The following is an 18,092-nucleotide window of genomic DNA, read 5'->3' as shown; positions in this document are numbered from 1 at the left end:
ATTATCTGCTATTTGTAGCTTACTTTTATTCTTAAGGTGAACTTCAGCCAAGAAAGAAAACTAAACCAATGTATTTTTTTTATTCAAGTGTAATCAACATACAGTGTCATATTAGCTTCAGGTGTACAACATAATGGTTTAACAATTCTGTACATTTCTCAGTGCTCATCCTGATAAGTGTGCTCTTAATTCCGTTTATCTCTTGCACCCTTCACCAGATCGGCCTCCCCTGCCCCCCCCCCACCACCTCCCCTCAGGCAACCACCTGTTTGTTCTCTGTATTTAAGAGTCTGGGTTTTTTGTTGTTATCTTTTTTCCCTGTTTGTTCATTTGTTTCTTGAATTCCACATATGAGTGAAATCATGTGCTATTTGTCTTTGTAAACTAGGGAAGATGCGAATGGTTTAGAGCAGCTTCTCTTGGGCTGCCTCTTCTCCTTTCTGAAGTGGACTGTTTTCTACCACAAATCATATAAAAAGAATATCAGAGACTGGTGTAGTGGTCACATTGCTGGGCTTGAATCCGCCTCTGGTGGGTAAGTGGGGAGAAAGCTGATTTCTATGGTACAAATCCTCCCACCATGGCCAATTTCAAACGACTGAGGGTTTAACAACCAAAGGCAAGTTCTCATTTTTCACTCAATTTCCAAGGACACACTGGGTCTGGAGCAAAATGAAGCCATGGATGGGGCTAGTGGATGGCTCATTTCAGGGAAGAGAAGTAAAGACGGTCTTGGGGATGACTACTGTCCCTCTCACTTGCCATATAGCAGTAGTGCTATGGGAGAGCTGCCCTCTGCTTGCGGGAGGCTGCTGTCCTCCGGGAGGTGGGAGGGGGGAATGAAATATGAAGTAGTGTTATAGGAAGCTTGCCTCTCAACCTGAGAGGAAGAAAATTGGCTGATCTTTCTATACCTCTACTCACCCCTGGAGAAAGACCCAAACGGTCAAATCAGAGTGCAAGTTCAACATTAGCAAGATACTCCCAGCCTGCTTTTTATCCACGAGTAACGGGCAGGCTGGCGGGACACAACCCTAACTAGTCCGATGACAGACACTGTTCCTTTGCCTGGAATAGCCTTTGCACAGCTGACTCATCTTGGGAAAGTGAGTGATGATGGCAGTTTGACAAAAACTGGGCCCTGAGCACGCTAACATGACTAATATCACCTCACCTAAAAGTACCAAAAACATATTCCAAAACCAAATGTAAATGATTCTAGGATCAGTTTCCATTTTAGATTATTTGTTCCTTCGGCAAAATTCCAGATGTCAGGATAACTATTTTTTGGGTGTCAACAACTACAACAAAGGTAAATAATCCATCCTATTTTTAAGTCCATGAGATGTAAGCAAATATTTGTATGTCATTATTTATAACCTCATAATATAAGATCTTTAACAAACTTACTGTGAATCAGTGATTTGCAAAAGCACTTTTGACCAAATTAAGCACTTCCAAATAGACTTTTCATTTGTTTTCTAACCAACAGGCATGAATATTTTATATATTTTATCATCAGTACCTTCTGTGCCTTCTTGTAAACATCACATGTAATATTTATGAAATTCATTTTTTCAGGAAATTCGATTTATGATTTGCAAGATGAAATAAAGAGTAAGATAACATGTCCTATGAATAAAGAATAGTCAAAAAGTATGTGTTAAATTTTTTAAAATAAGTCTGCCTTGGAAATGCTGTATTTTTTCTATATTCATACAAAATTATTGTGGATTCAAGTTTTGTTGCATCTGGACAGCTGCACAAGAAGCAGAACATTTAGTTAACCTGTTAGGAGTAAAATGTTTCTAAAAGATAATTATTTATTCCATGTAGTAACTTGAAGCTAATAACTTGAAACACTTCAAAAAACAGAATTGAAATACTTGATCAATTTTTATTTCAAAATGTCTACAAAGTTTTAACTCTCCATTATACAAATAATTTTTCAAAATTGAGACATTATTCAAATGTAAGCCAAAGTCTTTATACAAATAGAATACACAGAAAGATCAAAAATATACATATTCTCTCAGTAAATTTTGTTACATAAATAAGAAAAATATATACAGCTCGTATTTTCAATTTAAAGAACAATTGTCTTAACACTGCAACCACATATAGAAGGTATTAAAATTAAAAGAAATACTACAGTAAAAGATACAGGAACAACAAATTCATCATATGACATCTACAAATCATAAAGATATACATAACCAATCTTCAAGGAATACATACTTCACACTTGGATCTTAATTTTTATTCCACTTTGTTCATTTTTTAGAATATTCTGTAGATAGGTAAAATTCACAGTTCTACCAGCTATCCTTGATACAAAACTTATAGCACGTGAAGAAATCTACGTCTTTGTACTTTGGGATAGGTGTCAAAAGAATTAAGTTGAATTTGTATGAACCTGTGTTAAAATTTTCCAAGTAAACTGAATTGGCTATTAAAAAGTCAACCAATTCTTTTTAAGTAGGAAATGGGAAAAAATCCAAACACTTGAAAAGTCTCAACATAGTAAAGCAATAAAAAAAAGATTATGCCAAAGGTTTCCTAGATTGTTAAGCAACTGAGCTAGATACACATTTAATTATGTTTTGCCCCAGAAATTCTCCTTCCTTTTCTGAGCCCGTGCCAGAGTCTGAAAAGCCCGGAGACTAGAAGCTGCAGACCGAGCAGAGATCTCAGATAATCTGTCCTCATCTGCAATGAAAAAAGTATAATCATTGTAGAAAATACCTCTAATAAATATATTTTATAACAGTAACAGAAAATTAAAGGCACCAAACTCTATAATGTCAATATTGAATCTGTCAGAAAAAATTATTAAAATATAAGATATTAACATTTTCAGGATAGTTCACTGTAAAATCCCAAGTTTACCATATTTAGAAATCAAATATTTTAATGTTAAATGAGCATTCTGTTTCCTGCCTGAAATCCCACAACGTCGTTACCTGAAACACATGGCCTGTGATTTCAGTATTACTTGGAAACAATTCATCATCATACTGTCTTGTCCTACTTTAAAAAGCACAGATGTTCCAAGCAAAAAGCTTTTATAAGCATTTTAAAAGCAAAATGCTATACCTTAACATAGTGCTAACATCACATTTCCAAAATAATTTCACTTAATGTAAAAATAATGTTTGACTTTAACATGCTATCCTTCATCATTACAGAAATTCCTCATTCTCAGTAAGCAAATCTGTTATAAGGTTATTTGTAAACACTGTTCTTCCATTAAGAAGAAAACACATCTGGATTCAAAGTATCCAGGTGTTTGCATTTCAAAACCCAATAACTTGATTTCTAGTTCACTGAATTCTGAAAAAAGTCCCAAATTTATGAGGACAGAAAATCTTCAATGTATATGAACTTATAATACATAAAGTATTAATTCAAATTTACTTTCACATCCAAAATTTATAAACTCAGTAATTTCATACATTTTAGAATGAATTAAAATAGTAATTTTGATTGTTCACACCAGGAATTCAAAATTCTTCCTGCCACTATTAGAAGCAAACGAATTTGTCAGAATGACTGCTACACAAGAAAAAAGTCCGTTTTCCCTAATCATATTTTTTTGAGAAATGAAAATTGACAATATATGAACATTTGAAAAAAATAACAGTTTTGCTAGACCAAATTCCTGAACCCCCAGCTAGCCAGGATGGAAACGGAAAGAGTATTAACCTCACGTGTGATGCTAGGCATAATCTCTCTTATCTGTTTGCCCTAAAAAAAATTCTTCAAGTTGATTTTAGGTCCCAGTTTACTCATTTGTAAATGGGGATAATTTAACCCCCATCATGGGGTTTCACAGGTCTAATAAAATAATATCTGTAGAAGTGCTTTGTAAACTATAAAGTACTAATCCAATGTTGAGATCATAATACTATTATAAAATACCATATAATAAAACCTCATTCTTTGATCATATGTTATTTCATTACTGAAATACCTTCATCATTAAAGACTTCATGCTGAGGCAACTGGAAATTGTTCATCTTTGCTTTTCCCACTTAAAAAAAAAAAGGGCAAAAAAATTAGCCTTCAAAGCCACCTAACAGTATAGTATATTTACAGGAAAACCTTAGCGAAAGTAAACTATCAAAAATTTTATTAATCTTATATTTTTAATAGAAATTATTATTAACAGCCACTCACTAATTTACAATGTGCTTAACAAATATGTAAATAAACAAGAGAAAATTTCTAGAATTCTTTACAGTGACAATATTGATCTATTCTGTGGTTTATTTTTTAAGATTTTATTTATTTATTTGTCAGAGACAGAGCACAAGCCAGGGTGGTGTGGGGACAGGCAGAGGGAGAAGCAGGCTCCCTGCTGAGGAAGGAGCCCAACGTGGGACTCAAGCCCAGGACCCTGGGATCACGACCTGAGCCGAAGGCAGCCACTCAACCGACTGAGCCACTGAGGTGTCCCTATTCTAACTTTAAAGAAATGCAGCAGGCTTCTATTTTTACAGATTTATTTACTTATTGTGGGTGGAGAGGAAGAGGGAGAGAGAGTCTTCAGCAGACTCCGTGCTTTGGACACAGCCTGATGTGGGACTCAGTGCCATGACCCTGAGATCACAACCTGAGCTGAGGGCAAGAGTGGAATGTTTAACTGACTATGTCACCCAGGGGCATCAAGAAATGCTGTAGGCTTCTGTTTAAAGATGGTAGATGGACTACACACATTTACAAGAATGACATAAACCCATAGGACAGAGAAAATGAAAGACAATGAAACAGCAACAAAATTTTGGAAAATGGAAAGCAAAGAGAAAAACTGAGAGTGTGTTATTGTCATACCTAAGCTGAATCCTAAGCCAGCAGAGGAAGGAAACGAAGAGGCAACCAATTTGTTCTCCGCTCCTGGCTCAGGCGTATGAGTACTAAGTACCCTTGAAAGTTGGAGTGAAGGTAAGACTGAACCAGGAAACTGTCTTATAGAACAGTCTGCCAAAGCCTTCTTTAAATTTGCACAGTTGGCTAACTGTTCTTCCTCCCAAAAGAGGAATGGAGGTTTCCTCTCCAAAGCTTTATCAGAGTGACTCTGACTGAAGGACACAGGTTCAACTAAGGGCAAAGGTACCATATTCAAAACAGGGGAATTCTATATATCATTTATCTCTTCAAAGGGATAAAATAAGACATCCATAAAATAAGAACAGGATGCTATATAAAGGGAGTATACAGGGCTAAAAAAATTCTTAGAAATTAAAAATACTGAAAAATCTTTAAAACTCAGAAGAAGGGGTAGAAAACAAAATGAGTGACCCTTTCAAATTAAAATAAAAAGACAGAAATGGAAAATAGGAAAGGTAAGGTAAGAAAATAAGATCATGTCCAACATCGGAATAACAAGGAGTGCCAGAAGAGGAGGAAACAAACAATGGAGGGGAAGGAATTACTGACTAAATAATTTGAGAAAGTGAGGAACCAAGTTCCCCAGCTGAAAAAGTCCACTGAGTACTAGCAAAACAGAGACCTGCGGTAAAAGCTCAGAGGACTGAGTGTGAAGAGAAGGTCCCCAAAGATGCCAGGGGAAAAGAAGCCACACATAATGATCAAAAATGAGAACACAAGACTTCACAACAGTAAAAGTGGAAGCTAGAAGAGAGCAGAACAATGCCTAATGAAACCAAATGAAAATAACTTACAACCTTGAATTCCCCATCTAGGCAGCGTTTAGCAGTATCTGAAGACATTTTTAGATGTCACACCTGAGAAGGACGCTGCTGGCATCTAGTGGGTTGCCTATATGTGTATAGAAAACACTTGAAAGAAGCCTCACACTTGAGGCCCCCTGGGGGGGCTCAGTCCGTGCAGTGTCTGCCTTTGGCTCAGGTCATGATCCTAGGGCCCTGGAATCAAGTCCCACATCTGGCTCCTTGCTCAGCGGGAAGCGTGCTTCTTCCTCTATCTCTGCCCCTCCCCTGCTCATGCTCTCTCTCAAATGAATAAATAGAATTGAAAAGAAAGAAATGAAAAGAAAAAAAAAAGAGAAAAGAAAAGAAAAGCTCACCCTCACACAAAAGTGAACTGGGGTTATAACCCAGCTGATTGTTTCAGAGAAGAGACTTTTCCCATTTAAAGAAATCTGTTACATTAACTAAAATACTAGGTAACATAACTGATTAACATACTTAATGTACCCATCAGTGTAACTTTCATTTAAAAAGACAAAAAGTTAAAACCAAAGTAATTACCATTATGCTGAAATTCTGGATCTCTCAAAGAGCCCTGAATTCGACGAGAGGGATGCCAGTAGGATGGAGCACAGGGTGGAGAAGGAGACTGCCCAGGTGTGTTTGTTGGATATTCTGGAATTTTTGAAACTGGAAGAGTTACCTCAGCAAATTTGGGGATATTGGTTTCAGAATCTTCCCTCAAAGGCAGGGGATCCACTGTTTTTATACCAGCAGCTGGAGAAGTCAGGAGGGACATGGCACGACTTTCTTTCTAAGTGACAAAAAAATAAGATACATATATATATCTGTATATATATAAAAAAATCAAACCTTTAAACACACAAAAAATAAAACGATAAAATCAATAGAATTACAGGAAAATCTAACCTCAGTAACCTCAGTGTGGGGAGGATATCATAAACCTAACAACCAATATTGGTAAACACACTTAGCTATATAAAAATATATAAACATTAAAAAAATTTTAAATCACAAATTTGAAGAAAATATGTAACTTATATATTGACAATGAATTATCATTGCCACATAAATATTTCTTTTAAAGTAGTGAAGGATAAACTAATTAAAAATGTAAAAAAAATATATAAGTAAAATTTATATAGACATAAATTACAAATAGGAGAGAAAAGAAAATATATAACTTATATATTGACAATGAATTATCATTGCCACATAAATATTCCTTTTAAAGTAGTGAAGGATAAACTAATTAAAAATGTAAAAATATATATGTAAGCAAAATTTATATAGACATAAATTAAAATAGGAGAAATATCCTACCTCACTAGTAATCAAATAATTTCAAAATAAAAGGATCAAGATACTAACTTTTCATTTACCAAATTTAAAGATTAAAAATTTTTTTAAAAGCCACACTATAATGCTCAGTGCTGACAAGGATATGGAAAAATTGGCACTCTCCTAGAGTGTCGCTGGGAGCACAATCTTTCCAGGAGCTGGTGAAACACCGAAAGCTTTTAAACTTTGTCTTCTTTTATCAAATAATAACACTTGGGGAGTATTTACACAAAAATAGATAATATGAACAAAAAAGTAGCTAAAGGACAATTTCGTTACAGCACTTTTTCAAAACAAAAAAATTAAAATATTAAGAAATAACAATAGGCATCTAGTTTTAAAAAACTGCTTTCAATAATAAACAGCCAGTATAACTATAGGTTGCATATCATGTTGCCTTTAAAACTTAATTGTAAGTGACATTTAAAGATATGTAAATATGTTCACAATTCATTGCCAAGTAAGTAAAAACAGATTATGAAACCTTATCTAAAGCACAATAGACAAATACACTATATACCTGAAGAATTCAAACATTCAATAGTGGCCGGCCCTGAACAGTAGGGAGGACAGCATTTACTTTGTTTAGTTGGTCAGTATTTTCTATCTTCCACAATGATAATGTATCACTATCCTCAAAGTCCTTGTATAATTTTACTTATTAGGAGAATTCAAACCAGTAAAATTAAACATAGTTCCAAACTTTCTTAATCCTTAAATTCCTTAAATTAAAATCCTTAAATTCCTCGTAAATGTGGCTTTTACTCTGTGACTTAGGGTTTATCAACACAATATTCAAAGCACTGCTTTCTGACCTTAGGTATCATTTTCTGCAATTAGAGAATGTACTGCTTTTAAAGTGGAGAAGGCCTGGGGTCTTATCCAACAAACATTTCTTTTTAAATCAAGATCTAAAATAAACCACAAATCTTCCTCTTGCTTCCCTTTTTATAATTATAGGTATCACTTGGGAAAACTATTATTTTTTCTTTTTCTACATATATACACAGAATTTAAGATCTGTCTTATTGGTTTCACTATTGCTAAAAAGGCCTGAATGAAATCTCTAGAGTATTTGTAACCTATGGGGTTCCCAAGTTTAATGTCATGGCTTTGGTAATCTGTTTTTGAGCCTAAAGCCTTCTCCTTGGCCTCACCATTCTACCCCCATACCCCCCCATACAGCCCATTTTCCACTCAAGAGCCCATGTGATTTTATCACGTAAATCAGATCATGTTTGCTGTGTAGCTTTCAACCCTCTCGGGGCTTCCCAGAAGCCTCAGAGTTACATTCCCCCCTTCCTTACCCAACCTCCCTTCCAAAGCTCATTTCCTACCCTTCTCCTCACCCCAGTCACATTGGTCTTCTCACTCTTTAAAACTCTCACTGCTGCACACTTGTACTTACTGCTCTTTCAAACTGGAAAAAGTCTCCGCTCATCTCTGCCTGGACCCATCCCTCATTGAGTCAGGTCTTAGCTAAAATATCACCTCCTCAGAGGTGCCTGTCCTGATGGCCCAGTGTAAAGCAACCTCACCCACACCTTGGAGGCCCTTTGTGATTTTATTTGTGCTGAAGTTTTCTTTTTAAAAAATTACCTATTTCTCAAAATGAAAATGTAAGCTCCATGAGGACCGGGATTTTGTCTTGATTACCAATGAATCCCCAGGTCCTAGAACGGTGCCTGACACACAGCAAGAGCACATTACATAGTGAATTGGGTGAATGAAAGTGAAATTACTGATGTCCCCCTCCAAAGGTGATTTCTTTCCAGAGCTCTCTTACTTGGTACATGGCATCCCCCATCAATCCTGTTAGGCAAGGCAGAAACGTAGAAGTCATTCATAGTCTCTTACCCCTCTCCATGATGCAACCCAGCACTGAGCTTTCATGTTCCCCTTATACAAGTCTTCAGTTTCATCCACTTCTGTGATGTCCACCCTCCTTAGTCCAAGCTATCACCATGTCTACTTCGACTACCCCAATGACCTTCTAAGGGTAACCACAGTTTACTCTTGCCTTCATGGCAACCAGAAAGGTCTTTAAAATATTTCAATGTTTCCCATTGCTGTCAAGATAATGATAAAAATTTTCCATATTGCTATCTTTTCCACACTCGACCTACTCCCTGCCACACACTATACTTGCCTTTATTTCTTAGAATCCTATGGGGGCCCCTGGGTGGTACAGTTTTTTAAGTATCTGACTCTTGGTTTTAGGTCAGGTCCTGATCTCAGGGTCACGAGATCAAGACTCAAATCAAGCTCCATCGCTCAGTGTGGAGTCTGCTTAAGATTCTCTCTCCCTCTCCTCTGCCCTTCCCCATGATCATTTGCATACTCTCTGTCTCTGAAATAAATTAATTTAAAAAAAAGAACCCTATGTTCTTTCTCACCACAGGATACTGACACATGCTATGCTTCTCCTCTCCACCCTTTTCACCTCATCAACTCTGCCTCATCCTCAGTATCTCAACCCAATTAGAACTTCTTCTAAGAAGCATCCTTGACTTCCAAGAAGCTTCCAGACTTCTAGGACTAGGTCAATTTCTTTCAGAATATCAGTATATACTGCTCTGAGACTCTTGTTGGTTTTAACTTTGCTTTTTTTGAGGGGGGTATGATTCTTTAACTACTGTGTATCTCTCTCACCAGACTGTAGGTTCCATAAGATCATGAACCAGGTCTATTTTCGTTCGCTATCCTTACTGTACATGGGTAAACAGATAAGGAACATCTGCTGAAAGACTGAAGTGAGCCAACACACACTTAGGTTTTTAATATCATCTATAAAATGTGAAAATGGTCCTTGACACACCAATACCATGAGAATTCTACTCTAAATTTTATGAGACAGTCTTGTTTAGGAGTTAAAAATGTGGACTCTGAGAACACACTGCCTGGGACCAAATTCTGCTCCATGATTTGGCAGCTATGTTACCTCGGTTTTAACATCTAAATGAGAATAACAAGACCAGCCTCCTGGAGCCACTGTGAAGACTCAACAAGTTCACATACAGTACTTAGCACAGGGGCTAGGACATAGTTAAGTGCTCAGTAAATGCTAGCTATTATGGTGGGCCCCATGTAAGTTACCCAAATTGCTGCTGCCCATAACACTCCTACAAGTGAATGTCATTAAAAGTTAACATTCAAATAATTTCTGGATATTAGAACATATTCTCTCTGATTCCTATGATAAAAAAAGACATAGGATAATATTAATTGAGGGCAACTGAATAATAGGAATAATTTATTAGAAACTGCACTGTGGGCACAATGAGGCAGATTGGCATTAAAGAGCAATATTACTTTATTTTTGTTAATTTAACTAATATTCAATAAATTCCATAATGAGTGAAAATAATATATATAAATCCAGCTACTAATATGGATTAAAGCTACTCATTTTAGCTGAGGGTAGTCAACTCTGTGGGTAAAGCTGCCCAGAAGCTTATACCTTCCAGATAGCAACCTGGGCCCCAGGGGGTGAGGGGGATGGGGAGCTGGTGGGGGACAAAATAGTCCACGAGGGCAAGAGATTCCTAATATCTGATTCTGATCATCCACTGACTACATTCCTGTTGTCATAAGCCAATGTATACACAAGCGATAAAAAATAATTTAGATTCTGTCACTCCAATAATACTCAGTCAACACCTATTTAATGGGTACCTGCTAGGAGGTGACTTCAGTACTGGGCTTTGGGAACAACTGGGCTCTGATCCTATCTTCTACCTCTCCCCACCACCTAAAAGCTCTCCCCTGTGCCCTCTGAAATTCATAAATAGCCACCAGCAAAATTCCCTAGAGAAATTCAACCTCCTCCCTCACTGTTCTCTCTGACTTCAGCCACTTACTCCCACGATAATATGTTAAGCCTCGCCATTACTGCTAATTGCAACCTCTCCAGACTTCCAATTTCTGACCACCACCTCCTACCTTTAAAATGAACCTCTGCGAGTACCCTTGCCTGGATAGTGTAATTGACTCCTATCTAGTTTCATGCCCCTGCTCTTGCATCCCTATTCTCTGTTCCCAACACAGTAGCCAGAGTAACCATAGGAAAACTTAAGTCAAATCGTATCACTCTTCTGCCCCTCCAAAGGCTTCCCATTTCATTCAGAATAAAATTCAAAGTCTTTGCTATGACCTATAGGGCCCTATACAGTGTAGTTTTCCACTGTGCTTCTAAATTCATTGCCCACACTCTCCCTCTCTTGCTTTCTGGCTGGTTTCCAAGAAACAGGTACCAGATCACCTCAGGGACTTTGCACTTGCTGTTCTTTTTGCCCAGAATGCCTTCCTACATAGGCCTATGGGTCAATCTCTCACCCAGTTCAGATTCTGCTCAAATGCCACCCTCTCACTGAGAACTTCCCTGGCTACTTCCTATTTACCTCCCCTGCTTTACTTTCCTCCTTAGTACTTATCACTATCTAAAATACTGCATATTGCATCTCGTTACCCTGTTTATTGACTCTCTTCTCCGCTAGAATGGAAGTTCAATAAGCACCAGGATTTTTGCCTGCTTCTTTCACTGCTCTATCTCCAGTGCTGAAACAGTGCCTGAAGCATACTTGGAATACAACTGCCACACAGCAGATACTCAATAAAAATACTCTTTTCCTTCTCTTTCTGTTCAGTCACTATTGATAAGATTTAATATTAGCAGAGGGGCACCTGGGTGGCTTAATCAGTTAAGTGTCTGCCTTCAGCTCAGGTCATGATCTCTGGGTCCTAGGATGGAGCCCCACATTGCCGAGCTCCCTGCTCAGTGAGGGGTCTACTTGTCCCTCTCCTTCTGCTCCCCCTGCCCATGCTCTTTCTCTCAAATAAATAAATAAAACCTTAAAAAAAAAAGTATATCAGCAGAAATATAATATTACTGGCAGAAAAAATAATTAAATGCCTTTGCCTTACTGAAAGCAGGTTAATAGCATCATCTCCACATACAAACACAGAATTTCCTAAAATCTAAACCTATTATTCATTCGTTACACATGACTAAAATAATCACTTCCTAAAAAGTTGTTTTTCCTCCAGAATATAAATATTTACCTTCCTAAAATCATTCTTCGCAGTTTCTAAGCCATCCTGAGAAGACATTCTTTTCCTCTGCTCTGGGACTGGAAGCCTCACTTTAGACGGAGACACTAAAACAGCACCACCTGAAAGAATGCAGAAGACAAGTCTCAAACTAAATTCTAACGCAGAAAAAGCAGGTAAATTAAGAACCATCGTGTCTGCCCATTACCAACAGCTGGAGTGGTGAGATCGTGATGAGTCCTTTGGATTCCACCAAGTTCTCTCAGCTTTGGAGTAGGAAGACGGCCTCCTTTTCCAGAAGATACAGAAGAAGACTCTGACCTACAGGTGGAAACAAACTACTATGAACCATTTCCTCCAGAAAATTGGATTGAAAATATTCTGTGATTACTGTACAATAACAAAATAGACAATTTATAAGATAAGGCCATTTTGTTTCTGAAAAAATAACAAATCCCCATGTGGTTAAGAGCGACTGAATATTGGAAGAGGGAAGATCACTGCAAGCCAGCAACAACAGAGCAGAGAATTCTTCCATTAGGTCGGGGCCTACCTTTGCTATTAGGCACAAAACTCATGATGGAATGATAAGGGATTTGGATTAGGAACAAAAAGCACCATTATCAGTGGTAGAGAATCACTCCCCAAAGCAATTAACATACAAACCAATGGCAATTAACTATTTGCAGAAATCACTTATTTTTTTTTTTAGGATTTTATTTTTATTTATTTGACAGAGAGAGACACAGTGAGAGAGGGAACAAAAGCAGGGGGAGTGGGAGAAGCAGGCTTCCAGAGGAGCAGGGAGCCCGATGCGGAGCTCAAACCCAGGACCCCGGGATCATGACCTGAGCCAAAGGCAGAGGCTTTAACCCACTGAGCCACCCAGGTGCCCTGGAACTAGAAGGTATTATGCTAAGCAAAATAAGTCAGTCAGAGAAAGACAATTATATGATCTCACTGATATGAGGAATTTGAGAAATAAGACATTGGATCATAGGGGAAGTAGGAAAAATGAAATAAGATGAAACCAGAGGAGACAAACCATAAGAGACTCTTAATCTCAGGAAACAAACTGAGGGTTGCTGGAGTAAAGGGGGTGGGAGGGATGGGGCGGCTGGGTGATGGACATTGGGGAGGGTATGTGCTACGGTGAGTGCTGTGAATTGTGTAAGACTGATGAATCACAGACCTGTACCCCTGAAACAAATAATACATTATATGTTAATTTAAAAAAATAGAAAAGAAAGCCATTTTCCCAGACACATTTTCAAATGTGGCAAATCATAATTAGCAGGACATACATGAAAATAATCCTACTTCTTCCCCAGTAGCTCAATGTTCAACTGTTCAACCATCAATTACTGGTGACTCAAATACCTGGGTCAATCAAATTATAAATCATATAAAAATGTCCGCTTTGTGACATTAACATCTGTTCTCTGTTAGTCATAAAACTAAGAATGTAAGCCATGTACTTAGTGACAAAACAGAAAATATTAACCATATGCATGCTTCCATATACCAATTAATTTTAAACTCTCACCCTTCTTTTATCTTGTCTGCCTTAGATTCTTCATGTACTTCCAACTTCTCCAGCTCTCCCATATGAACCTGCTTGTCCTTGTCTGTTTTCTCCTCCTCGTCTTCCTCCTCCTCCTCTCTCGGCTGTTTCTGTGTGCCTTCATCAGGGTTCTCTGCATCCCACGCCAGGCGCCTTCTAACAGGTACGGTGGGAGCATCTGACACGCCCAATTTCTCTGTGGTATTTTTCTGGGGCTGCTCTTCCAAGACAGGCCTTTTTTCTTCCAGTGTTGCAGGAGGACATTTCTGCAAAGTCTTAGGGCTTGTAGGATCTCTGCATAACAAAAATAGTTTCAGACTTCAGTTTGAGGTTTCTAGTTTATACTAAATTTAACAAGTCTATCATTGCCTTCCAGTGTTCACAACGTTTCCCACAGATATTATCTTGTCCTGATACTAAAGAAAGAAATCTAATTAAGAGTTCATTTGACAGTATAATAAAGTAAAGCTACAATTTGGATTTTCTATCACAGTACTCCAAAATGAAATGTATGTATCTCCTCTTACTCCTACCTTCACACATGCATGCCCGTACCACTGCTGACAACACTCATGAGTGTCCCCCTAGACTGACATTTACACACATAAATTAGGACTCCATATGGTCTAACTTACTCAATTAGGGTTTATGCACAAACAAGTGCACTTGTGGATCAAACAAACGGATTCAAATTTTATACTTTATACTTTAGATTGATTAATCTTTTCCAGACATTCCTAAATAATGGATTTTGTGATGAATTTTTAAAATCAGATGTCATAATTAGAACTTCTGGTTTAATTTGGCTTATATGACTTTATTAATATGCTATAACAACTAAAGACTTTTATTTGCTACAAATCAACTATTTCTCTTATAAATAGTTGAATAATGTTCATTTTAAAACCCAAAAGAGCAGAGAATTGTCCCACAGAATCAAGGCCTACATGTCATATTAGCCACTGAAATCTGTTAATGAATGTTAGCCTATATTCTCTATAAGAATAGCTTATATTCTCTAAGTTGTCATTGTTGTTGCTACCTTATCTTCTTCTTACTTTTTAACATTCTTTCCATCTACTGCATAATCATTCCTAGTCTACCCTTAAAAGATATTATAAAAATTACATATATATAGTATGAAGTCCAGTCTTCCAGATTTACACTATGTATTATTTACACACAGCTTTATTTTCACACAGAATACACTAAGAATAATGAAATGAAATAAGTGGCTGGCATATCTCCATTCAACCAGAAGACAAATTTTGAGTGGTAATGTCAATTTCCTGTATGATTCCATGATCTACCTAAGCTACAACATAGTTTTGTGCCATCCACACAGAACAGAGCTCACCCAGCAAGATCTAGAGCTCTGATGTTGCTACTAATGGTTCCTTCTGAGCTCGTGGTGGAGGAGACATCCCAACAGCAGTTGTTGTCAGACAGAATCTGATTCAGATGGTCCCGAGAAAAATGTGTTCCTTGAACTCGTTTCCTATAAAACTCAGCCTTCTCTCGGAGTTCTTTAACCTATGCAGGAGAGTTGAGACATCGTGTATTACTGTAAGAGCTCCCTTGCAAATATCACCACATAGCTTACCAATGATGATGCACAAATGCAGCCAGAGAACAAGGAGAAAGGAAGGCAAAAAGAGACACAGACATCATCAGACTATGTGCATTCTTAAGCAGAAATTAAAACAGTCAAGCTAAAGCGCAATGCAGTTATTTTATTTCAGGCCAGCAGGCAGGAAGAAGAATTTGTAGCAGCTAAGAAAAATATTGACACCTACTTTGTATTTTGACTGAAATTACACAAGTACTCTATGCATTATTACAGTTTTTAAAAACTCAAAAGCAACCAACCTCCGCATACCACATGGCATTTAGAGAAGCCTAGGAGAGGAATACAGAAACACACTTAATGACAGTTAATGTCATAGTTATTAATGGGAATCAATGAAATACCTTATTATTCTCCCTTCTAAATATATAACAAAGTTATCAATCAATATTTTTAAATTATTTTTAGTAATATTTAATTCACTGAGCAAGATATCTTAATATTACCTTGAACACCAGCCACATTCTTGCATGGCTGGAAGGCTATCAACAACAGGTAACCTAATTATTATTCCTACTTCCCCACCTCTGGAAGAGTACTGAGAGTAAGACATGCCAGAAACTCCAATTCTGGCTTTATTTCCTGGCTTCCACACAGCTGTTACTACCATAGAAGCCCCCAGTGAGAATCATGAGGTTTCCTTCTCCAAATTCCTCAATGTTCCCCTGGCATCTGCAAAACCTCAACTTTTGAAAAATGTATTAAATAATAATTGTAATATATTCAGCAAAGTGACAATACAAAATAATGTTCTGATGAATTATAAGATAATCTGAATTCCCTAAAATGCAAATAACATCTTTTCATTTGGAAAGGAGACTTTTATAAGCTTTGAAACCCTTTCACTTTATACAGCATGCTGCCACCTGCTGGCTTCCCTAAATTCAACTCCCACCAGATAAAAAAATTAAGTTGCTTACAAGTGTTTAAAATCAGCTTTATTTTTAATTTAATTTATTAATTTATTATTATTCTTCAAAAACTCAATTTTCCTATCATAAAGATGCAATAATAACATTAAAAGGACACTGTCTGCTAAAATTTTCTTTCACTAACAGGCCAAAATCAAATAATGAAACTTGGCATTGCAAAAGCAACTAGAGAAACACATTCCTCATTTTCTTAAGGAGACACTCCTGAATGCAAAGGGATGAAAGTATAACATCCGCGGGGAAGTAGCCAAAGCAAAGGGCAGCACCTGTCATGGTGGCATTAGAAACCATATAATCCCAGCAGGGTCCTACTGTTCTAATGAGCCAAACCTGAAACATTACGGAAGGGTAATCCAACATATTTTCTTCACTGCCAAGAAAAATCCAGCCATATTCATCTGACATTTGTGTTAATTCCTACACTTTAAATTCCTGGAAGTGGTTTTTGCATTTAACAGGTGGAATTGACACATAGGGTTTGAATCTACTGAACTACTAACCAGGGTGTTTTGCTGTTTTTAAGTAGGCTCCACAAGCAATGTGGGGCTTGAACCCAGGACTTTAAGATCAAAAGCTGCATGCTCTACCAGCAGAGCCAGCCAGGTGCCCCCTCACCAGGGTGTCGTGAATACACAGAGGCCTTGTTATAAAGGGCCTTGATATAATCCAAATTTTATTTCTATCAAGTCCCCTCATGTTTCAAATGTTTTACAGCTGCTCCATCACTTACATGGTCAAATCTTCAAGCTTCAGCACAGCTTCCTCCTCCTTTCTCAAAGCCCTTCATGCATGTCCCCATTAGTACTTATTTCATTCTACTGGATTACTTATTCTTGTCTTTCTCCACCATTAACCTCTAAACTCCACAATGTGAGGGAAAATGCAGTACATCCTGAGTGTCTTGAGTGTGGACTAAGTGTTAGGCCTGAGCTGGGTGGGTGGGAGCCAGAGATAAATAAGAAAGTCCCCGCAGCACTCAATGTGCGCAGATTCTGATAGAGAAGGCAGACTGCCTCCTCTATGATAAATTATCATCATAATACTGCATGTCCTATGCCATAACAAACAAAGGAGATATAAACTGAAGGAGTGGTTCAAAAGGGGGTTCATCAGCCCTGCACTGTATGTAAGGTAGGGTGGGGGTGGGGGAAGGAGCAGCAGAAAAGGTTGTATTCCATCCAGATGGGAGGACCTACCATCTGATGAATGAGAGGATAGGTAAATATTCCCTCTATGTACCAGTGATCTGGTTTATTTGTCGACAGTATTTTTTTTAAAAAGGAGATACGATGGAAATTCTGTAAAACTTTATTCAGTTCTATTTGTTACTAACATTCAAAACTCAATGTTTTAAATTTATCAGCAATCTTTATTAGTAATCTTAGTGCTAATGTTATAGTGGTTTACAAATACCTAATTTTAGATTTCTGTGATCCTAAACTAGGATGAAAAAATGGAAAGCTGATATTTCCTTAAGCAAGTTGTTCTACTAGAAAAAGAAAAAAACCTAATGGTATGAACGCAGTATCAAGAACAATCCCTACAACCAACAAACAGAGCCACAAAAAGGATATGAACTCAATTACACTCAATTAAAACAATACACACATCCTTTCCAAGTCAAGTAATGTCATCAGATTATAGGATATAAATGCTAGCAGATTCTAGAATGTTTTCATTTCTGAATTTCTTTTCCCAAAATAAGAATTTGACTAAATTGTTTAAAATTTATATACAGAAAATTCAAATTTTAAAAAAATGAAAGACTGGGGCACCTGGGTGGCTCAGTTGATTGGGCATCTGCCTTTAGCTCAGGTCATGATCCCAGAGTGCTGGGATCAAGCCCCGCATTGGGCTCCTCGTCCAGTAGGTAGCCTGCTTCTCCC

General features: G+C 37.4%; 1 protein-coding gene across 3 annotated transcripts in view; it reads right to left on the bottom strand.

The window, feature by feature from the left end:
• Window positions 1-1,883: 1,883 nt before the first annotated feature.
• The window catches only part of MDM1 (Mdm1 nuclear protein), a 31,260-nt gene continuing 15,051 nt past the window's right edge, over window positions 1,884-18,092 (bottom strand). The window contains exons 8-15 of one of the 3 annotated variants that reach the window (XM_032854867.1): window positions 15,517-15,546; window positions 15,005-15,180; window positions 13,630-13,941; window positions 12,292-12,404; window positions 12,096-12,205; window positions 6,234-6,486; window positions 3,974-4,033; window positions 1,884-2,709 (exon numbers count right to left, since the gene is read on the bottom strand). In XM_032854867.1, the coding sequence (XP_032710758.1) occupies window positions 2,597-2,709; window positions 3,974-4,033; window positions 6,234-6,486; window positions 12,096-12,205; window positions 12,292-12,404; window positions 13,630-13,941; window positions 15,005-15,180; window positions 15,517-15,546 (1,167 nt within the window). In that variant the 3' untranslated portion in view covers window positions 1,884-2,596. The remainder of the gene's footprint in view (window positions 2,710-3,973; window positions 4,034-6,233; window positions 6,487-12,095; window positions 12,206-12,291; window positions 12,405-13,629; window positions 13,942-15,004; window positions 15,181-15,516; window positions 15,547-18,092) is intronic. The other 2 variants (XM_032854869.1, XM_032854868.1) reach the window with 2 other exon arrangements.

The sequence above is a fragment of the Lontra canadensis genome, unplaced genomic scaffold (assembly GCF_010015895.1).
Source record: "Lontra canadensis isolate GAN:19392208 unplaced genomic scaffold, GSC_riverotter_1.0 scaffold9, whole genome shotgun sequence".
NCBI classification, from domain to species: domain Eukaryota; kingdom Metazoa; phylum Chordata; class Mammalia; order Carnivora; family Mustelidae; genus Lontra; species Lontra canadensis.
This window is presented reverse-complemented; position numbering and strand designations above follow the sequence as displayed.